General features: G+C 42.9%; 2 protein-coding genes across 3 annotated transcripts in view; one reads left to right on the top strand and one right to left on the bottom strand.

The window, feature by feature from the left end:
- Nucleotides 1-21,149, bottom strand: part of TMEM167A (transmembrane protein 167A) — a 39,980-nt gene extending 18,831 nt beyond the window's left edge. Inside the window, exon 1 of the mRNA XM_068247938.1 lies at nucleotides 20,969-21,149. Coding sequence (XP_068104039.1) covers nucleotides 20,969-20,971 — 3 coding nt within the window. The 5' untranslated portion in view covers nucleotides 20,972-21,149. The remainder of the gene's footprint in view (nucleotides 1-20,968) is intronic.
- XRCC4 (X-ray repair cross complementing 4) overlaps nucleotides 21,087-22,952 on the top strand; it is a 488,621-nt gene continuing 486,755 nt past the window's right edge. For both annotated transcript variants that reach the window (XM_068247937.1, XM_068247936.1), the window contains exon 1: nucleotides 21,087-21,312. The gene's annotated coding sequence lies outside the window, so the exon portion shown is untranslated. The remainder of the gene's footprint in view (nucleotides 21,313-22,952) is intronic.

Genomic DNA, 22,952 nt, shown 5'->3' with positions numbered 1-22,952 from the left:
GGACTGCTGCAGATGTATTTTGGGGTACCCACATATATTAGATGACTGACATTCAATCAAAACATTTATGGTTGGACTGGCAAACCAATAAATGTAGTGTGGATATGGTTGAGGAGAAAATAAATGGCTAAGGGGATAGTCACCATCTTCCCTGCAAAATGCAGTGGGTGGGTTTTCTGTGAATACATAACAGCTCCCAGATACTGTATTATTATATGATTAAACTAAGCAGTGAACTTGTATCCCTCCATGAACAGTGATCACATGGTTCTCTCTGTAAGGCTTTGGATGCTATGGTCACAGCCCGATGCGTCTTGATTTCCCTTCTGATGAGCTATAGTTGCTGTATGTGTAGTCATCTGCTTTTCTCTGCACACAGACAGCTATTAACACACAGAGCAGCTGCCTTTTCTCTGCACACAGAGGGCAGACAGCATGACTCATAAGGAGAGAGTTAGCAGATAGCATATTCCAGAGCTGCAAGTTCTGACCATGGTATGATATGGTCAGATTTCAACAGCTGGATTAAGAAAAGGGGGAAAAAAACTTTTACAAGGTACAAAAGAGCAATAGCAATAGCACTTCTAACAAACACTCCTCTTTTCAGTATAGGAATCCACTACTATAGAAGTATATGAGTGTCTTTAAGAAAGCCCTCCATCTCAGAATAAACAACATCACGATTTTATAGTCCTGATGTTCCCTACCGATTCCTAAAAATATAATTATGTTGGCGCCTTAAACATAATTTCACTTTCGCAAAAAATTTCTATGAATCACTACCAAATATTTTTCAAGGTTATAAAAAAAAAAAAAAAATTACCATTCCATTTTAATTTTACAGACAACTATAAATTCTTAAGCCTGTTTTTTCGCCAAAGTTGAATTACTTTTCTAGCCTGGAATTAGTACACCTTATAGATAGCCCAGGTCCTTTCCCCTTCCAGCACAAGTAATTACCTACACAAAGCAGCAACAGTTATTGCTTGTTTTGTGCACACATACAAGCTGGCAGGAAGTTCCAGCGGCCGGTTCACACGTGCTTCTAGGGCCTCTTGTTGAGCCGATACGTAGCGTGTTTCTGCAACAGAGCGAACAAGCAGTTGGCATCAGTTCCTGTTGTCCCATCGTTACTGAGTTCCATGGGGGGCACAGGACTACTAAACTCAACCGCCAAGGAGCGCTACGTACAATAAGGCTACTTGCACACCAAGACGTTGCGTTAGGTGCTACGTTAAGGTCGCATAACGTGCACCTAACGCAAAGCCTGGTGCTCTTCGATGTGGACGTCAGAGTGAGCCGTGTTGTGCAGCTCACTCTGGTGTCCGTGATGCCGTGATGCGTACTCTTGGACGCATGCGGCATCACGTGGTCCCGCCAGCCAATCGCCGCACAGAGTGGCCGCACCAGGAAGTAAACACTGCACATCACAACGTGCAGTGAATATTAATTAGCCATGGGCCTGGCCGCTCTCCGCTCCTCCCGAACATGACTGAGCATGTGCAAACAGTCTAACGCGGCTTAAGCCGCTGTAACGCCGTAGCATGCTGCACTTTCGGAAGAACGTGCAGCGTTACATGTAACGCAACGTGGGCAGTGTGAACAGCCCACTTGTGTTACATTGCTGTACGTTGGGGGAGCGTTACAGGCTGCACTAACGTGCGCCTGTAACGTCCCTGTGTATAAGCAGCCTAAATGAACATTTTTGATGGAAAACAAGGGCAAACATATTGAAATAAACTCAATACTCCTGTATTGATCCCGGCAGTAAATGACGTGCCCGAATGCCGGCAGTTGCCCGTCTGAAATAAGCCCAACACTCTCAGCCTTGACATATTTTATTACAATCAGTGTGGCGTAGTAGAGCATTTGACTTTAGGCTTTCAGCATGTGATAATTGTTTAGTAATTACCTTATATTTTATGCATTTTAAGGGGAAATTAAGGGAAAAAAATTTACATTCAGTATAGCTTTACAATAAACAGTGCTAACTATAAGTTAAAACCACAAATTGTATTTGCTTATTCATACTGGTTATTAAAACATTTACCGTAGATATTGTTCCTAGCACAATGTATGGTGACATTATTGAATTTGGAAAAAAAAGTGTCTTTTCTGTTTTTAATTTTTACTTTTATTATACACTAGCGATGATTACGACCTTATTTGCAAAAACAATAGTAATATACCCTCATGGCATACATATTTAAAAAGCCATGTTCCTAAGGTAACAATATATTTTTTTTCTTTTATATTCTGTAACTTTGTTATCATTTTACAAGTCTTTTATTTTGGTACAGAATATGCGAAAATTGAATTGCATTTGATTGAGTTTGTGACTAAAAAGAATACACAAGACATGGGCCTCAACCCTAACAGTGTCTAAACTGTGCTCTACTACTTATCACGGTTAAAATGTTACCACATATGGCTCTTGTAGTTTTTTTTACAACTTTCCCAAGTTTGATCATAATTTTGAAAATGAATTTTTATGTTTTGTTGAGTTTGTCCCTACCTTTTTTTTATGTGACGGGGTCCAAGCTATAAGACACTTCAAAATGTATTCTACAACTCTTCATGGTTAAAACTATACCACATGTGCCACATTTAGTAACAAAACTGGTGGTGCATTGGCCACAAATACAATGGACGTATATATATGTCCTTTGTCATGAAGTGGTTAAAGAGGAGCTGTAGTGAAAATTACAATGAATAAAATTGCTTATTTTTTACAATATTCATTTACAGGTATTTATTATTTGTCAGTGTTTGCCGATTGTAAAATCTTTCCTCTCCCTTATTTACATTCTGAAATTTATCACTGGTGGTGACATCTTTAGTTCTGCCAAGTGATCTGTATGGAGTGTTCGTTTCCTAAGAGTTCTATGCACAGAAGGAGATACTGCTTGCTTGGCAGTTGGAAAAGTCATTATTTCCTACAATGCAACAAGTTCACAGACAGCAAACTAATGGCCTTAGTCATGACATCACATTGTGGAGGGAGTTTCACCACATTATCAGCCACCCCCCCCCCTCCCCCCCCTAATGATCTATTCAAGAAAAGGTAAATCATTCTTGTAGGAAAGGGGGTATCGGCTACTGATTGGGATGAAGTTCAATCCTGGGTTCAAGTTCCTCTAGAAATATGCAAGTTAGGCAATTTAAATAGTGTGTTGCTAATCATACTGTAGTATACAGATCTGCACTGACGTGGTTGCTTATTTCTCAATAAAAATGGAGTTTCACTTTAAAATCTGGAGGTGTAAACAACATGACATTATTACGATTTACTGAAAGCAGGCCATTTTACAGCATTAGTTACTTATTTCAAGTAATATAAATTCATCCACAATTTAACAAGTCCACATGTGACTACAACTGTGCCAGGGAATAGATTCATACATAAAAGAAATATGTTCCATCAGAATGAAATATCGCTGGACCCAAAAATTGGTTTATTTACCGTACTTTCAAACAAACTTGGCCAGCAGTAGGAGCTCCCCTATCACAGCAGCTGGAATACATTTTTACACACTAAGTTAATCAAATACCACCATGTTGGATATCCAATAGCTGCTGGAAGCCAAGTTATATGGTTGAATACGAAACTGTAAGCAGTATGAAAAAAAAATGGTGACTACATGTAACTTTCAAGGCAGTTTAGAGGAGCACAGCGCTGGGCTCCCCTTCTGATGAAAATTACAGAAGTCAAAGCTACAGAAACACAAGATAGAGCGTGTGACGATCATCCACAGGCAGACTAGATGCAATGGCTCTTCTGTAAGCATACCTTGCAGTTCCTGTTCAGATGGAGGGACTCTAGGGGAAGCAGATCACTTTCATTCTGACTTTCTCTGACCTCACGTATACCGCACTGGAAGCCTGAAATTGAATTTAACCATTTGATATGCTCTAAAGACAAAACATAAACATTGCCTTAGGCACCACTTGGAAAGCTGTCAGTGCAATGGATACCAGAGCTTGGCTATCAGAACCATCTCTCCCAAGCCTAACCTTGTGTCTTATCTGATCAAGGAGAATGGAGATTTCTGGCTTCCATCTTCATGCTCCGATGTGTCTTTCAACACAAAGAGCAAAAAAAGAAGGTGTGTGTGTATTCTGGTTGTCATCAGTGAACACTCAGAGTTTCCTCTATGCATAATTAATTTACATATTCACAAAGGCAAGTACCTTCCTGAATATGCGGAGGAAGGACCAGGTATTCAGGCCGGTGTGACACATGTGCTGCAGTGGGGGGTTCCATGAAACACGAAGTGTAGAGGCCCCCTGGTGCCACTAATGTAAAACTATATTATGCCGATAGTAAAGCAGAGGAAGTTGGTAGTAAAATAAAATGCTGACCACATGTAAATCTTTAAAGCAATAGAGGTAGAAGACAAGGTGATGCTGAACATCTACACGCAAGACAAATTGAAACCCAATGTGTCTTTTACAAGGAAAAACCATGGAAAATATCAAAGAGAGCGGAACCTCATCCTCTCTGACAAGGAAATGAATTCAAATTTGTATCCCATAGTAAAACAAAATCCATACAACATGCATAGAACATTAATAATATGAACAAGCTGGGCACTGATAATTATACTTAAGATGCTGCACGACTGGCCAGTTTTCAGACATGATCTTTTCTGTACTTCTAAACAAAGATTCTGATGATGACTAGAATATCTTACAATATTCAGACTAATAATTCAGATAATATTTAATATTTAGATTCAAAAATATTTATGCAATTCTACTTAGCGTAAAGGATACATGAGCTAACAAAATGAGAGAAAAGCTTTACTCACCTAGGGCTTCTTCAAGCCCCTAGTAGTCTGTCCAGTGCTGATGTTCCGCTGGTCTCCAAGAGAACTTGAGGCGGCTATTTAAAATCTTTAAAGAACACAGAGGCATATCCTGTGCGCTAAGACATGCCTCTGTGTCTCTGCATTGCCGCATCTAGTCCCCCCCCCCCCCCCCCCGGGGTCTGCCGCATCCCCTGTAAAAAGCGCTAGGCTAGTGACAACCTCCTTGTCGTTAGCCTTGTATTTATCTCCAGCCTGTCATTCTATCTGGGCTCACCCGCCTCTGTCAGCCTCCGTGAGCTTCCTCCAATCTGAAGCTAAGCCGCGACCCAGGAAGTACCTCACAGGTCGCGGCTTAGTTTCCGATTTCAGTTCAATTTATGCATCGAATAAGAATCAATCAATACACATTTTGGCTGAGCGACTGATCAAAAATGACCTCTCCATTTTTTATCTATATCGGGTCAGATAATTAAAAAACACTTGATCAGTCACGTTAGAAAGTTTCAGTCAATTGTACAGGAACTGACTAGTGTTCTTGGCTTTCATTTGCATCCGTGTCAATGCGATGCATCGTTCCTGAGTAGCGGGGTGCTCAATAAGGGGGGAGTCCACTGCATCTGGAAACCCGAGGTTCTAGCCCGAAGCCCTGCGAGTGAAGTGAGCAGGTGAGGGTCCTGGTGTGCAATGTCCACTATTAAAGTGGACACAGAGTTAAAATAGAAAGTTGTCAGTGTAGCGAGGACAATTCCAGTAGGGGGTTAGGGGTTGTGGTTATAGATAATGGCAGTTGGTGCTGTCTAGTTTTTTTCATATCTGCCAGTAGTAAAGGTGATTACACCCAGGCTGATGGATCAAACAACACGAACAAATTACATGGCGAATATCAATCATTTCTTGATCTCTCCTATTTTTTAGCTTCTCACTTTGCAATGTATTGATTTCTTTTTCCTCTCTAATTACCACATGAACTTTTGATGCCAAATTATTTGCACCTCATCTGGTTAATACTATGCTCATTTCAGATGCAATGTTTAGTAAGATTTAGTTTGATCAGCAGCCTCAGATGTGACATGATCGATTTCAGTATGGAAAATGTAACTGTCTGACTGTCCTTTAGAGGGAAGACCACAATACAGATTTTTCTTGTCTAGCATAAGATACAAGCATCTAATCTTACACGACATTCTTGAGTCTCCCATTCACATCTCAGGCCTCACATGTTATCTCTCTCCAGAATGCTTTTAAGAGCCTCTCTCGCTCTCTGTCACTCTCCTTCCAACTTCTTTGCTCATCTCATAAAATCTCCTTCCACTTAAGATGTGGTTGTCTGTGATCAGGAAGTACCCCAGTTCTTATCCTGACAAGGTCACATCAAAACAGTCATGGGTGTTAGAAGACAAGACATCTATATTTATTTTCCTCCAAAGAAATTTACAGCATGAGCTAAGAAAAAAGGTTTCCCTTGTAAACATTCTGCTGACCCGAGACCATAGAAAAAGTTCATAAATTAAACGTATATTAAGGCATATCACATAAATATGTACAAACAAAAGTGGCATTCTCCTGACAGATTTATAGACGGACAGACTGGATTCTATGTTAGTCGTGAAGTAAGCGGGGTCTTAAAAATTACAGAAAACAATGAACAGTCTATATAATGAATAACCCTCAGACTAGACCCCCAAGGTCCCTTCTGTCATGTCTTTGTTGCTGGATCCTTATTAAAATAGGTCTGGGGTAAACTGCCACAGCCAAGCAAAGTCAGGATGTTATTTCCACGAGGAAAGTCTCAGAATCTCTACTGAAGATGTTCTTTATTTTCAGATAGGCAACAATGTTCTGCCAAAAATGAGTTTTCAGATGATTCATTATGAAACGGACTTGAACTGAGGGGATATGAAGGCTGCCATAGTCATTTCCTTTTAAACAATACTAGTTGCCTGACTGCCCTGCTGATATCTTTGGCTGCAGTAATATGTGGACCACACACCTGAAATAAGGATGAGGCTAATGCAGTCAGACTTCAGTCAGAAACACCTGATCTGCATGCTTGTTCAGGGTCTGGGGCTGAACGTATTAGGAGGCAGAGGATCAGCAGGACAGCCAGGTGATGTGCAGCCCATTTAAAATCATTGGCTTGTTCACATTTGGTGCAATTTCCACATATGAGAATTATACTTATGGAATTGCAGCATTTTTTGCACACCATGTGCTTTATTTCAATTCCAATCATTAGCTATTTTACAACCGAGCATTGTAACAGAAATAAAGTCACACGGTGTATGGGAAAAATGACGTACGTGTTGACTACACTCTAAAAGTGTGCACCCTCCCTTACAATGACCAATCCAGAAAGAGGCTGATTGGATCCATTGCATGCAGCTACATACACTTGCTAGAATGAATTCAACAATGGAGGACAATAAAGACCGTGAATTAGGAGTAACTCCAGTGTGTGTACATCGGCCACCCGAGGTCTTTAGCGATCCACAACCGCACTGTTCTCCCTTCTACCCTGCCTGTGGGAGTCCGCTCCGAACTGTGCAGCTTGGTCCCCCTCTATAGCAATAAATGCGTAGCTAGTCTGGAGGCTGGCGACACATTTGTACAGCATCTGCACAGTGCCATCCCCCAAGTGATCGGGGACAGAAATCCCCAGGTGTGTACGAGGCATGGCAGAGTTTCTAATTCACACATTTCCATATAAATAGCTTACAATTCTCAGACTGTGATAAGCATCGTTATTGTACGTGTGATCCATGCATAGTTCACTGAACTGCTATGGAATTCTGCTGCTCTGTCAAAATGAAACCATAAAATCCAGGCGAGATGTGTGTTTGGTCACCAGACCTGGTCAAAACATCTTACTGAATAACAAAAGGAAAGTTAGCACTTTGTTATATTCAGCTTCAGATGACATCCAGCAGCTGTACAGGTTGCAAAGTGTATCCTGTCATCAATGCCACTAGAGCCGGTGCTAATGGGTTCTATTCATAGTGCCTTACTGCTGTCTGTATAATAAAGAATTCACAGTTAAACATAAAGCAGAGGAAATAGCAGCACAGAAGTCCTGGTCATGCTTATTGTACAGGTGTGTAGGCCAGGGAAACACCGGTAAACATAGGAACATTTCTAACTGCACGGTGCCAAATAGGATCTTTTTTTCCAAACCTGCTTTATATGTCCAAAGAGCTTCTGAACAACCTGAACACACTGCATAATCAGCAGATAAATGATGTTCCATGCTACAGCTAATCCCACAATAAACAGCTCTAAAAGTGGACCTGAACTCTTGAACAAGACAAAAGGAAAACAGACAAATGCACCCTGAATGTATTTAGAGAGTTTATCCTGTCAAATTCACCCTCATCTGTGACTAATCACCACTGTAATTTGATCTCTTCAACTGTGTCAGCTCAGGAATCTCATCTGCCTCGGCAGAGCAGCCAATTTGTAAACACAGGATGATAACCCTTTGTCTGCTCCCATGAAAGTAAGAGTAGACACTGCAGATTCATTGCAGGATTTCTATCAGCTGTTACAAAGAAATGTTTTTCTTTAAATGTTATTATGATGTTGTGAATCTTTTAGAGCAGAGAGGAAGTTCTGAGTTTAGTTCTGCTTTAAAGAAAAGCTTCCGATTTTTTGGACTGATCTACACATTTTTTTTTCCAATAAAATATATTAGTTGTCAAATCTGCAATACAAAGTGTCTGGCTAGGTGCACACTTGGCAGAAGCGCTAGCGCTGTGTAAAGCGCAGCGTTTTTGCCACTAATGGAAGTCTATAGGCTGCAGGAAAAAAACGCTTATAAAAAAATGCATATGCATTTTCTATGCGTGCGTTTTCAAAAAGGCAAGTTTTGTTGCATATTATGCAAAAACTAATCAAAACCACACATAATGAAAGTCAGTGGAACGCTATGCTATGCGTTTTTCATGCGTTTTTCTAAAAAAATAAATAAATTGTGAAGTATTTCTGCTTTCTGTTGTCTTCCTATTAGTTTGCATTAAACGCAATCGTAAACTGCATGAAAAATGCATACAAAGCGCATATGCGTTTTCAATATGCAAACCGCAAATGCATTAAAACCTTTGAAAATGCATCTGCGGTAAAAAAACAAAACAAAAAAAACAAAACACAAATAAGGCAAAAGCGCACCAAAAAAATATGCACATGACATAAAACGTAGCCTTTCATGTTATGTTACGTGTGCACCTACCCCTCTGTGTAATCAGGTAGTAGTCCGTCACTCTTCCTGGGAAGCAGTGCAGAGCCGGTACATGTCTGGCTGGGACAGCCATAATAATCAACAGAATAGGTGGATTATGGCCAGGGCTGCTTTTTGGGTACCTGAAGTCAGAATCCACAAAAATGTAATAACTCTATTTCCTATGTGTTTGTCAAACACAACAAGTTTATTTACATACTCCAGGGGACAATACAAAGCGTTTCGCAGGTGTGATCCCTCTTCATCAGGCAACAACAACAAAGCAATAGCATATGTGGTCAGTAGAAGAGCAAGGCACCTCTGTCTTACTACTGCCTAGGTCCTAATGGGTGTTCAGGTGACTTGTAAGAACTCTTCATATAGACTTCTAACCCAGAGCTGTCCTTTAGCATAACGTTTTGCAAACCATTTGAGTACTAGGCAAAAAGATACACAAACAACCTGGAGTTTCGCTCTGCCCTCCATCTCCCCTGTACGGACTGAACCAGGGCTGTGGAGTTGATACAAAAATCATCCGACTCCTTAGTTAGTGAAACCACCGACTCCGACTCCAGGTATCCAAAATTGCTCCAACTCCTTGACTCCACAGCCCTAGACTTCACTGCCCTATTACTGGTAACATTTTTTCATTATAGGCGAATGTTGATGCTTCAGACATAGCCTTGAGCGGGTACATTAGAGAAAACACCTACCCTGCTCTCTGCTTCATTCTTCAATGCTCAGCTTGCTTCTTATCAGCCCTGATAAAATCCCCGACTGAGCATTTAGTCTGGCTTTGCTCAGGAATCATTATAGCTGAGTCTGTCTTCTCTGATGTCTTTTCAAGCCCAAGCCTGCCCCTTCTGGCTCTGCTATAATGATTCCTGAGCAAAGCCAGACTAAATGCTCAGTCGGGGATGTTATCAGGGCTGATAACAAGCAGGCTGAGCAGCGAAGAATGAAACAGAGAGCAGGGTAGGGGTTTTCTCGATTGTTCCCACTGATATATATGGTAAAATACACAAGGGTGCTTTGTCTCTGGTTCACTTTAAGGGTTCATTCACGTTTGTAACTTTTCAAAAAACGTAATAAAAAAGCCAAATGACACAGGCTTTGCTATAGATTTCAAAACAAAATGGTAAGGCCTCTTTCATGAGGGAACTGACTGTCTGTCAGCTGCTCCTGTGCATCAGGCAACTGCTTGCTAGCATTCAGCACGGGCAGTGGAGAGGTAGCCACTGTACTGAGTCACATCTGAGTGCGGTCGCGGCAGTGATAAGAGACAGCATGGCGTTTTTTTGTTAGTAGGTAACCCTATGGTGTGTCCAACATGCATGTGGTTACAAACACTACCATTCAGATGCCTTAAATTACAGCCACACACTGCTCTGTGGCTAGCAGGAGGAAGGCTGAACTGCCCGACAAGCCCATAGCTCAGCCCTCTAAAGGAGGCCTTACAATGTATCCCCATTAATGCTGGCATAGAATGACTTGGGTGGTTTACAGGGTTCAGCTTCCTATTCAGTAGTACTCTGGCATGTTGACAAAAGCAGACACTATCTCCACATTGATTAAAAATTGCTTAGCTTTGTCAGTGTTGAAACGCCTTGTATAATGCGCTCTTTCGAGCAACATGAAAAATGCATTGCTAAATGAAAAGCAGATGAGTCAGAGGTACCATAAACCGAGGAGTCAGAGTCAAAGAACTTGTGCCAACTCTACAGCCTTGGTTATAACTGAAGACATTGTTCATCACTATTAAAGGAAATAAAGTGACAATTAGGTACCCAGTTTAAAGTGAACCCGAGGGGAGAGGGATATGGAGGCTGCCATATTTATTTCCTTGTAAACAATGCCAGTTGCCTGACAGCCCTGTTGATCTTCTGGCATAAGTAGTGGCTGACTCAAAACCCCGGAACAAGCATATGGCTAATCCAGTAAACCTGAGTCAGCTAAGTCAGAGTACCTGATTTGCTGCATGCCGGTTCAGGATATATGGCTAAAAGAATCAGAGACACATGTTTAAGAGGACAGCCAGGTAACTGGTATTATTTAAAAGGAAATAAATAGGGCAGCCTCTATATCCCTCTCACTTCAGGTCCCTTTAAAGTGGACCCAAATTAAAAATACAATATTTCAGAAATAAAACCTATTTTCTAAATTATAATGATAAATAGCAGCTTTTTTTCAGCTGCATAATGACAAATATAAAATATTTTACATTTATTGGAGGAACCCCTCCCTTCCTTTCATATTGCCGGGATTTTCCGGGATTTTTAAAAAACAAAAACACAGGCTGCTACTGATGATATCACAGGGGAGGTGATCTCAGCTTGTGTGAGATTTCACATAGATGACGCCCATGTGAGGGATAGTAGCTGATGACAAACACACCCATGATCTAAAACCTCCTACTAAGCTCAGAAGTAATGGCTGCCACCTGTATAAACCTAGTTATGAAAAGAGAAGGATGAAAAGCATGCACTGAAATGCTCATAGGCTTAAAGGAGTGTTTATCTTTGTATGTGTCAGAGTGGTGCAACTAAATATTTTGAATTAAAAAAATGTTTGGTTTGGGTCCACTTTAACTCACCTAGGGCTTCTTCAAGCCTCCTGTAGTCATCCAGGGCCCTTGTCTTCCCGCTCTAATCCGTTCAGTAGCTGTCCCCTCCAAAACCTCCCCCGAGCTATGCGCCTTCTTGATCGCCCTCCAGTGGCGGTAAGCATTATGCGTTTGCACAGTTAGTAAAAACTGCAACTGCACATGCGCCAAATTCTCCCGCCTGCAGAAGCACAATGGAGGAGGCATGCAGCTGAGGCCACGCACGCACAATAGCCAGTGACTGGCTCATTCAGCTTCCGGCAGGGCAGTGGTTTTGTACGGAGAAGTGTGGACAACTGCGAGGGGCCTGAAGGATTGCAGGGGGCTGTAAGAAGTCCTAAGTAAGTTAACATGGGCACCTTAGTGTCACTTCAGGTATCCTTTACCATAACTTGATAGATAAAAAAAAAAAAAAAAAAAAAAAATCACAACACAACATAACCATGGCACGTAAACATTATGGGGGCTCAAAGGGAAGCTTTAGTAAAAAAAAAACAACAGATCACAATAACTGATATTGAAGATAGTAAAGAATAAATGATTTGCTCATTAATAGCTAGTGTATATCACAAAATCTGGGGAGCGGAGTTTCTGTAAATAAAACTTCTTTCGGGAAATTGCAAGGTTTAATTCCTGTTGAAAATAAACCATGTAAGTAGTTAGCATGAGGTCCCGGAGAGCTGGCAAATGCTACTAAGGCCACCAGCACCACACTCTAGATTTACTTTCCATTAAATATATGTGGACTTTTGCTGACGTCTAAAACTGAATTGGGTTGTTTACGAAAATACCCATATTTAAAGGTGAACGTCTCTAGGCAGAAATTCATCAATCATCGCCAATCTGAAGGCAAAGTGAGAAGACAATGGCTGACCCAGGGTTAGCTGACAGCCCTTATACTGACATCTGGCAGAGTTTTCACTCTTTGCAAGTTCTACCCCCTCATCCTTCCTTTGCTTCCTGCCTTCCTAGCTTCCAATAAAGAGTAAACATGCATGTAATAAAACCTCATGCTTAAAGTAAACCTGTCATGAGGGAAATGTGGAAGAACTTACTGATGACATCGTGCTACAAAAATGCTATTTACCAGGCTACAATACTATGTAACTAACTCACCTGGAACACCTGGAGATCAGACACACTGACTTTCCTATTCTACATATCCAAAGTCCCCTTTAGCTTACCGTCATTGGAGTCAGTGGATAGGATGGGGTCTCTAGTGAGTGGGAGGAGGGGGGGGGGGATCTTAAAAATAAGAGCTGCACTGCTACTGGTGGATAACAAGGATCAGTTGAGGTCACATAACCATTTTTAAACTAAACGACACTTACATAACCAGAGGGATGTGAATGGAGGCATAACACCAGCAAAAATCTGGACGAAAGCAGGTACTGTATGTAACTTCTGACAAAAATTGTGCATCACAGACAGGAAACTGAGAATGTGGTCAGTTAGGGCAACTCATGACAGGTTCTCTTTATTTTTATTACACTGTCACCGTGGAAACTAAGAGTTTGTAGTCAAGCCTTCTCTGGAGGCAAGTAGGACCACCAGAAACTTGATAGCCACATCTACATATTATTTGCAAAGTTACCATGGGTTTATTACAAAAAGTTCTCATTGCGGGTACAAGCAGCTGCAATCACACAACCAGAGATGAAAATAAGCTAATGTGAAAAACAATTGGATTGGTCCTCGTACTCCTAAAAATGATTTTTTTTAGATATATCAAGACATTATTTTCTGTATAAACATTTACAAAGCAGTTTTAATGTTTTATCTGCTCAATTGCAGTGTCTAAAGCATTCCATTGGGAAAATACATGAACTATTGACCTTTTATTCTTTCCTTTGCAGTCAGAAGCCCAGTTATCTGCTTCTATGTCCCCAATGGAGAAAAGCTGTCAGTTCCATTCCAGAATGTTAACTCTTTCAGGAAGTGAAAAAGCAAAGGAGCACAGCATAAGTGCCTGTATGCTTGCCACTGTATGTACACTTGTCTATCATGTCACGTGTCATTTCAGGTACACTTTAAGAGGGCCATTAACGATACAATTATTTTCCAAATGACTCTCCGATTCCAGTATAATATCGATAGTTCAAGCCCACTAATAGAAGGGAATTTGCTATCCAATTCAATCAGATTAATGGAATCCATACAAAAAAAACAGATTGGTTTGTTCGATATTACAATTGATTTGGAGAATCTGTAATGTAAAAGTGAACAGAGGCGCCAGCAGGATAAAAGGTTCTAAAAGGCCTAAAATCCCTCAGGAGTTGGTGGTGGACTCGCCTTCCCGAAGCAGACAAGATACCGTCAGTTTTATGACAACAGGTTTATTAATATACTCCAAAACAAACAGTGCAATGCGTTTCACGGGTATGTTCCCGCTTCCTCAGGCAATAAACAGATAGGAGTACACAGTACAGTCTCAAGGTCACGAATAGTGCCTTTGTCAAAATCTGTTGTCAAAAAACTGACGGTATCTTGTCTGCTTCGGGAAGGCGAGTCCACCACCACCTCCTGAGGGATTTTAAGCCTTTTAAAACCTTTTATCCTGCTGGCGCCTCTGTTCATTCTTACATTAGCAATATCCACCACTGGTGGAGGGGTTGATCCCCATTTTTCCTTATCTACAGAGAGCGACTTTTAATCCTGAGTGAGGACAGGTCTAATCTCCTCACCTGCCTATACAGTGGTTACCTAGGCGTTAACCCACGTTTGTGAGTATATACATTATATACTTTTCATTTCCAACCCCTTGTTTTGCATACTACACTATATTGGGCTCTCTGTATTTCTTTTGATTTGGAGAATTGATCACCCAAAGAATCATATCGTTAAAGGGAACCTAAACTGAGGAGGATGTGGATTTTTCCTTTTAGAATAATACCAGTTTCCTGACTCTCCTGCTGATCCTGTGTTTCTAATACTTTTAGCCACAGCCCCTGAACAAGCATGCAGATCAGGGGCTCTGACTGAAGTCAGACTGGATAAGTTACATGCTTGTTTCAGGTGTGTGATTCAGCCACTACTTCAGCTAAAGAGATCAGCAGGACTAACAAGCAACTGGTATTGTTTAAAAGGAAACATCCATATCCCTCTCAGCTAAGGTTCCCTTTAATGGCCACCTTAACTCTCACTGTGATCTGATATAACACAGGTGAGAGTTACAAAAAAAAAAAAAAAAAAAAAAAAAGAATCTAGTCCAGATATTTTCAGTCATTAATGTTTTCTACTGCTCTTTAGCTCAGGAGAACCATAGCACATTAATCTCAATGACATCCTATTCTTCCCTTTGAGAAATATAGGTCACCTTGCCATGCCTGGCTAAGCCTAATATGCTTGCTTATGCACGAACACAAAGATCTCTTTTACCAGTTAAGAACCATACAGACAACTCAATAATTGATGCCTGAAAAATAATGATCATGCCTCCAACTGTTATCAATATTACCTTTGTCTTAAAGAGACTCCGTAACAAAAATTGCATCCTGTTTTTTATCATCCTACAAGTTTCAAAAGCTATTCTAATGTGTTCTGGCTTACTGCAGCACGTTCTACTATCACCATCTCTGTAATAAATCACCTTATCTCTCTCTTGTCAGACTTGTCAGCCTGTGTCTGGAAGGCTGCCAAGTTCTTCAGTGTTGTGGTTCTGTGATGCATCTCCCCCCTCCAGGCCCCTCTCTGCACACTGCCTGTGTATTATTTAGATTAGGGCAGCTTCTCTCTTCTCTCTTATCTTTTACAAGCTGGATAAATCGTCCTCTGAGCTGGCTGGGCTTTCACATACTGAGGAATTACATACAGGCAGAGCTGTCTGCACTCTGCAGGAAGAAACAGCTTGACACTTCAGTGTAAGATAGCACAGGGGGAAAGAAACAAACAAATGATCGCTTGAGATTCAAAAGGAAGGCTGTATACAGCCTGCTTGTGTGTGGATGTATTTTCTTTGTGTGGACATACTGTACATCAACCTACTTCCTGTTTTGGTGGCCATTTTGTTTGTTTATAAACAAACTTTTTAAAACTGTTTTTAACCACTTTTAATGCGGCGAGGAGCGGCGAAATTGTGACAGAGGATAATAGGAGATGTCCCCTAACGCACTGGTATGTTTAGTTTTGTGCGATTTTAACAATACAGATTCTCTTTGAGCTATGTTTCTACAGTGTATGATTTCCAGACACTGAACACATGAAATTTACATTAGGTGTACCAGCCCACTGGAATTCATTGCGCTGTTTCTTCTTAAAGAACCACAGCAGCGGAAAAGGTTAGCAGTTAAAATCTGACAGGTTTTGGACTAGTCCATCTCCTCATGGGGGATTCTCAGGATTTTCTTTATTTTCAACGGCAGCTGCTAAGTCTGACAACTGTGTACAAGTGAGTAGGGAAGCTGGCTGGTATCTTACTATTATAGCAGTTAAACTGCCATTCAAGAAATGCTGTTGAAAACAAAGAAAACCCTGAGACTCCACCAATAGGAGATGGACTGGCCCAAAACCTGTTGGTTCTGTCAGATTTTAACTGCCTTCTTTTTTCGCTGGAGTGGTCCTTTAATGCTAGAAATCACGTGTTTGTGTATGTGAAAAAAAGGGGCAGCAACAACAGCAACTCGCCAGCATCAGCAACGGCCACTGATAGACACCCCCCACTATGCCAGCAGCAGTAACTGCCACTGATTAGCAGCTGCCACTGTGCCAGAAGCAGTAACTGTCACTGATTAGCAGTTGCCACTGTGCCAGCAGCAGTAACAGCCAATGATTAGCAGCCGCCACTATGCCAGCAGCAGTATCGGCCAATGATTAGCAGCTGCCAGTATGCCGGCAGCAGTAAAAGCCACTTGCCAGCAGCAACCACTATGTCAGCAGCAGTACAGCCAATGATAGGCAGCTGCCACTATGCCAGCAGCAGTAGCAGCCATTCATTTGCAGCCACCACTCGCCAGCAGCCACCACTATGTTAGCTGCAGAAACGGCCACTCGCCAGAGGTTGCCACTCGCCAGCATCAGTAACAGCCACTCACCAGCAGCTGCTACTATGCCAGCAGTCACTTGCTGGCACTATGCCTGCATACCAAAGGTAACTTGCTAACTGCACACAGAATATGGTTTATTAACTTTTGAAATGTTTTGCTTGTAGTGCGCATAGTGTACCGAGGAGCAGTCAGGAAAAATTGTGCTTAATTTCGCTAGGTCAACACCCCGCCTCAACCCCGCCCCCAGCAATCTCAAGAATGGCGATATGGCCCTTGGCCAAAAAAGTTTGGATACGCCTGTTGTGAGCATCCTTCCATGTCTGATGCTACCTCAGACATTCTCTCAGCAGCTCATCTTCGGCTGCGACCTTACGCTTATTTTCCACCAAAAATCGCAATACCTAGCGCTTAGCGAGAGATTCGTCAAAGTGATTTTTTTTTTAATGCTCCAAAAAAAATGTCTACATGCAGCACGTTTATGATTTTATCAAAATCACAATGCTGCTGTGGGAACACCCTCAGGGTTACATTAGCCAAGCACTTTTCAAAACATTGGTGCTCCTGGTGTGAGCCAGCCCTTACTGATGTGCTCCCGGATGCTCAAGAATGTGGCTGACACTTTTCAGATCCAGCCTACCCTTTTACCAATCATTTCCTCGTGAACAGCTGGTTTAGATTACAGTTCATCTGCCAGATCTACATTAGGGGACTATGGGACGAATGCACAATGCGCTGGTAATATTGCTGTGCACAGGCCAGGCAGCACACGGCAATATTACTGTTACTACTGCCAGCTGTTTACCATGGGTTACGCTATTAGCGTGACCTGCGTTACATGGTTGACGTGAGCATTACTATGGTAAACATAATGAACGTGACCATAGTAACACTCACAGTAATCATGTGCTACAGGTTGCTCTAATAGCTTAACTAAGTGTAGTTTACCACACTAAGGGCTCATTAACACTAGGGGTGCTTTTTCCCTTTTTTCGAGCGCAAGCGATTTTCAAAATCGCCGCAAAACGCTTGTGCAATGAATCTCTATGAAAAGGTTCATATCAGCACGGTTTCTGCGCTGTGCGTTCAGCAAAGCGGTGCCTGGACCATTTTTGGGACGATTTTGCTATAAAGGAAGGTATAGGAAAAGCACTAAACACTCACAAAATTGCTTTGTGGAGCGATTGCATTGTATTTATTATTTTCCGGGTCAAAGAGTTCACTTCCTGACTTGCGTCAGGGAGTGAATTAAAAACGCTTGGGAAAAGTGCTTTTCACAAAAAACGGAACGCCCACCCAAGCGCCGGGAATATAAAAAAAATTGAGACACATAAACCCAAATGTGAACGCGGGCAGAACGCAATGTAAACGCGCCCTTGGCAATGCTTTGTAGTAGGAGGGCTTTTCGGTCTAATTACATCCCCTATACCTTCCTTGTGGTTTTGAGTCACCCTGAGCTGCTTGGTTACTGTGTAGCTAATAGCTTAACCCATGGTAAACTGCTGGCAGTAGTAATGGTAATATTGACGTGCGCTGCCTATGCACAGCAGTATTGGCGCATAGTGCGTCATAGGTGGTAGATTAGTTGTACTTTAGATTATGCTGGCGGTATTCTTTAACAATACTATTTACCTGACAGCTCTGCTGATTTCTTTGGCTTTATTAGTGTCTGTCTCACACACCTGAGATAAAAATGCAGCTAATCCAGTCACATTTCCCTCAGCACCCTTCGGGCCCCTGTCGCTGAGCATGGACCCTCCAAAGATTACCGATAAGCGACTGTTGGTAATCTCATTGGGGACACACACCTAACCCACGCATGGCCTGCCTGCACAAATATAGCTACACCTGCACTGCAAGCTTGAGCCGGTCTGCACCAGCGGCTCCCTACATCTGCACAGTCACAGCCATGCTCGTAGCATATGAGCGCAGCTCCGATGTGCAGGAGGGTCCCGGCGAGCAACGTTGAAGAAGGTTTCATTAGTATCCACAGGCTTTTCACTCCTAAGGTATTTAGATGCCAGCCAGGAATGGAGGCATTATGGTTGGGCATAGATGCCAGCCAGGAAGTACAAACTAAAAAAATTTGTAAAGTGTTTTCCTCCCGTAGGACCCAAAGCACAAGTAAGGCATTAAGGTTGGGCATAACACATCATACATAGAAGCACATAATGTGCGAGAAGGCTGTAAGGCTTTTGTGCCCTGCACCTACTCGCACTGTTTGGATTGCTGCCTGTCTGGTATGTGCACAATTGTAATCTGCACCATCTATGAACAAAGTTCATACTAGCAGTGTCAACCTTTTTCTCTTCACTGCCAAATGGTGGATTAGATGCCAGCCAGGAGGGGAAGTGTAGTGAAATATTTTGCTACCCAGCAGATTTTGCCTCTGTGACCCCCCTCCCCCCACTATAACACCCCAAAATTGGCAACAATAATTGTCACTAATCTCAAGGGAAAAGGAGGAGAGGGATTCCCTGCTCAAAAAGCCCGCCGGGGGCATTCTTGCTGGCTTTCCACAGCTGCCATAGGGCAGCTCTCACTCTCGCCGGCAGCTTCCCCCGGATCTTTCCAGCGTCGTGACCCCAGAGGTCACAAAATTGTTACCAATGAAAAGCAATCCAACTGAGCGGCGGAGAGTGGATGGGATAGTGGCTACTTGATCCACCCAGCCCCCTGAATCAGGTACCATAGTTTTTTGTTTTTTTAATTTTTATGTGCCTACCTTGGGCTCTCTTTAAGGTTAGGTGTTGATGGAGGGTGTTTTCAGGTTAGGCATTGGCAGGGGCTTGGTTACGGTTAGCATTGGTCAGGGAGTGGTTAGGGATAGACAGTTGGGTGGTTAGATTAGGCATCAGCTGGTGGGTGATAAGGGTTAGGCACCGGCAGGGGGACGGTCAGGGTTAGGCACCGGCAGGGGGACGGTCAGGGTTAGGCACCGGCAGGGGGACGGTCAGGGTTAGGCACCGGCAGGGGGACGGTCAGGGTTAGGCACCGGCAGGGGGACGGTCAGGGTTAGGCATGGGGGCGGTCAGGGTTAGGCATGGGGGCGGTCAGGATAAGGCATGGGGGCGGTCAGGATAAGGCATGGGTAGGCATGGGGGCGGTCAGGATTAGGCATGGGGGCGGTCAGGATATAAGGCATGGGGGCGGTCAGGATATAAGACATGGGGGCGGTCAGGATATAAGGCATGGGGGCGGTCAGGATATAAGGCATGGGGGCGGTCAGGATATAAGGCATGGGGGCGGTCAGGATATAAGGCATGGGGGCGGTGTGGTGAAATTTTTTGCAACTTTATCAGATTTTGCAACCGGTTGCACTTATTTATACGTATAGCTATCAGAAAGTGCAACCTAGCCATTGACTTTAACCTATCTGTATCAGAAAATGCAACCCAACCAAACCCTATTCTCACACAGAACCCTCCCCTCTTGCTCAACTAATAACCCCCCCTGGAGGGAACAATCCCCCCTCTTGCTCAACTAATAACCCCCCCCCCCAGGGATCAATCCCCCCTCTTGCTCAACTAATAACCCCCCCTGGAGGGAACAATCCCCCCTGTTGCTTAACTAATAACCCCCCCTGGAGGGAACAATCCCCCCCTCTTCCTCAACTAATAACCCCCCACCCCCCGAGGAAACAATCCCCCCTCTTGCTCAACTAATAACCCCCCCTGGAGGGAACAATCCCCCTTCTAGCTCAATGGGATCTGTGGTTGCAAAAAATTACAGGCGTGTTAACAGAGAGGAGCCACGCCTACACAGCCATACACTGTCCTCTATGGCAAGTTGCAAAATATGATAGGTAGCAAAAATTTTCACTACAGCGGTCAGGGTTAGGCATAGGGAGGTCAGGGTTAGGGATCAGTAGTGGAAAGGTACTGTGTGAAAATAGTGAGAGGTTGGGTTGCATTTTATGGTAATAATAGCTATGCAATTGGTTAGATTGCACCTTCTGATAGTAGGACCTATAAATAATTGCAACTTGTTGCATAATCTGACAAAAAGTTGTAGTTTCCCCCACAGAGGCATTATGGTTGGGCATCAAAGAGGATAGATCAGATGCCAGCCAGGAGAAGAGGCATTATGGTAAAACATCAGGCAGCATGGATTAGAGGAGCAGTATTATGGTTAGGCATTAGGCAGGTAGTTAGGCATCAGGCAAAAAGCATTAGGAACCAGGCATTGTGCCTACGTACAGGGAGCTTTGCACTGCTGAGGGCTATAATGGGCACAATGTAAGTGGAAGTAACATGAGAATCTGGATAAGGTAGCTTAGAGTGACAGAACGCGCTGCCACCACCATGACAGGCAGCACATTACTGCCACAACAAATGCAGACACACACACTCAGCGTTCAACTCACCATGGTTCTAGTGGTTCCAGCTCTCCACTCTCAGCCACATCACACTTCCAGGGGCGTCGCTGGGTTACGTCACCTCCGCCCGTCCTCCTCACTGGAGGATTTGACAAATACTTGCTCACATATCCTCGTCAGACTAGACACGGCCGCCATTTTCCCGAAGCCCTTGACTACAGTATACAAACCAGACAGCAGTGGTAGCTTGTAGTTTGACAGACTCTGCGAACGGTTGTCATGTGCAGTGACGTCACGCTGCTGGATTTCCTATTGGCTGGGAGGTAGACAGGCTGCCAGTTCAGCTGCCCTTATGTGGAAGGCGGAAGCCAGAAGTTACGTGGGTCAGTGAGGTAGGAGAGCTGTGAACATTTCCCTCCGAATAAAGTATGGATGTACACTGTTATTAATGGACACGAGTAAAGGCGTTCATATATGGGGGATAAGCATCCTGCAGCTAAAGCTAGGATATGACACTAATTCCCAGAATGCAGTTTGCATTGTGATGAGCAATACTCAGGTAGCTCTCTGTAGGGTCCTGCAATTACTCTATGCAGGATATAAGAGTACAGTACAGTATAAGAAAATAGCTGTGCTTCATAACTTAATGAAAACAAGAAATAGAAAAAGAAAGAAAGAAAATAGCTGTGCTTACAGTTCAGCTTTATTCAATGCAGGTGCAAATATTTAAGTGTGCTTGCATGCTTTTATTTGCTTGCTAAAACAGCTATCCTACAGTGTTCTGGAGGGCTTGTTCACACGGCAGGCGGTTTTGGCTTCTTTTTGCCCCCGTGCGCTTTATAAAAACGCCTCCTGACCGCGTGGACAAAGAATGTCTGTGAGAAAGTTCATATCAGCGCGGGTTGTGCGATGTACAGCTAGCGGTGCATGGACCATTTTCGGGGCAATTCCGCCTCAATGGAAGGTATAGGAGAAACGCAAAACGCTCACAAAATCTCTTTGTACAGCGATTGCGTTCATGTTTTTAAGAATAAATACATTGTATTTATTATTTTCCAGGTCAGAGTTCACTTCCTGACTTGCGTCAGGGAGTGAATTAAAGAACCGCTCGGGAAAAACGGTTAGAAAACCGCGTAGCACAAAAACGAATCGGCCACTCAAGCGCCGGGAATCGAAAAAAAAAAATGCGTCCAAAACCGCCCAACGCTAACAGCCACGCAAACAGAACGCAATGTGAACAATGCCTAACAGAGGTGTGAGATGGGAGCTCCACAACCTGGTGTGGGCGTAGTTTACTCCAACTTATTGGAAACCTAGCAGTTTGGGAGCATGTTGTGCACATGGCTATTGGATTGGTGGTTTGTTTTCTCCACTTTGTTATGTGTTAATAATACCTTATGATGTAGCGATTTGTACATTAGTGTCCTGATTTTAAGAAGAGGCAACCACTACTTGGATTACCTACTGTAAGCACCTTAAAAAAAATTTGTACTGAAAAAAACTCCTCTGGGGATACTTATCTCAGGAGGGGGAAGCCTCTGGATCCTACTGAGGCTTCCCCTGTCCTCCGGTGTCCTGGAAATCCAGCTGCAAGGTACAGTGGCTTGCGAAAGTATTCGGCCCCCTCGAAGTTTTCCACATTTTGTCACATTACTACCACAAACATGCATCAATTTTATTGGAATTCCACGTGAAAGACCAATACAAAATGGTGTACATGTGAGAAGTGGATTGAAAATCATACATCATTCCAAACATTTTTTACAAATAAATAACTGCAAAGTGGGGTGTGCGTAATTATTCGGCCCCCTGAGTCAATACTTTGTAGAACCACCTTTTGCTACAATTACAGCTGCCAGTCTTTTAGGGTATGTCACTACTAGCTTTGCACATCTAGAGACTGAAATTCTTGCCCATTCTTCTATGCAAAACAGCTCCAGCTCAGTCAGATTAGATGGACAGCGTTTGTGAACAGCAGTTTTTTAGATCTTTGACTGGGCCATTCCAACACATAGATATGTTTTGTTTTAAA

The sequence above is a fragment of the Hyperolius riggenbachi genome, chromosome 1 (genome assembly GCF_040937935.1).
Source record: "Hyperolius riggenbachi isolate aHypRig1 chromosome 1, aHypRig1.pri, whole genome shotgun sequence".
In the NCBI taxonomy this organism is placed as follows: Eukaryota; Metazoa; Chordata; class Amphibia; order Anura; family Hyperoliidae; genus Hyperolius; species Hyperolius riggenbachi.
This window is presented reverse-complemented; position numbering and strand designations above follow the sequence as displayed.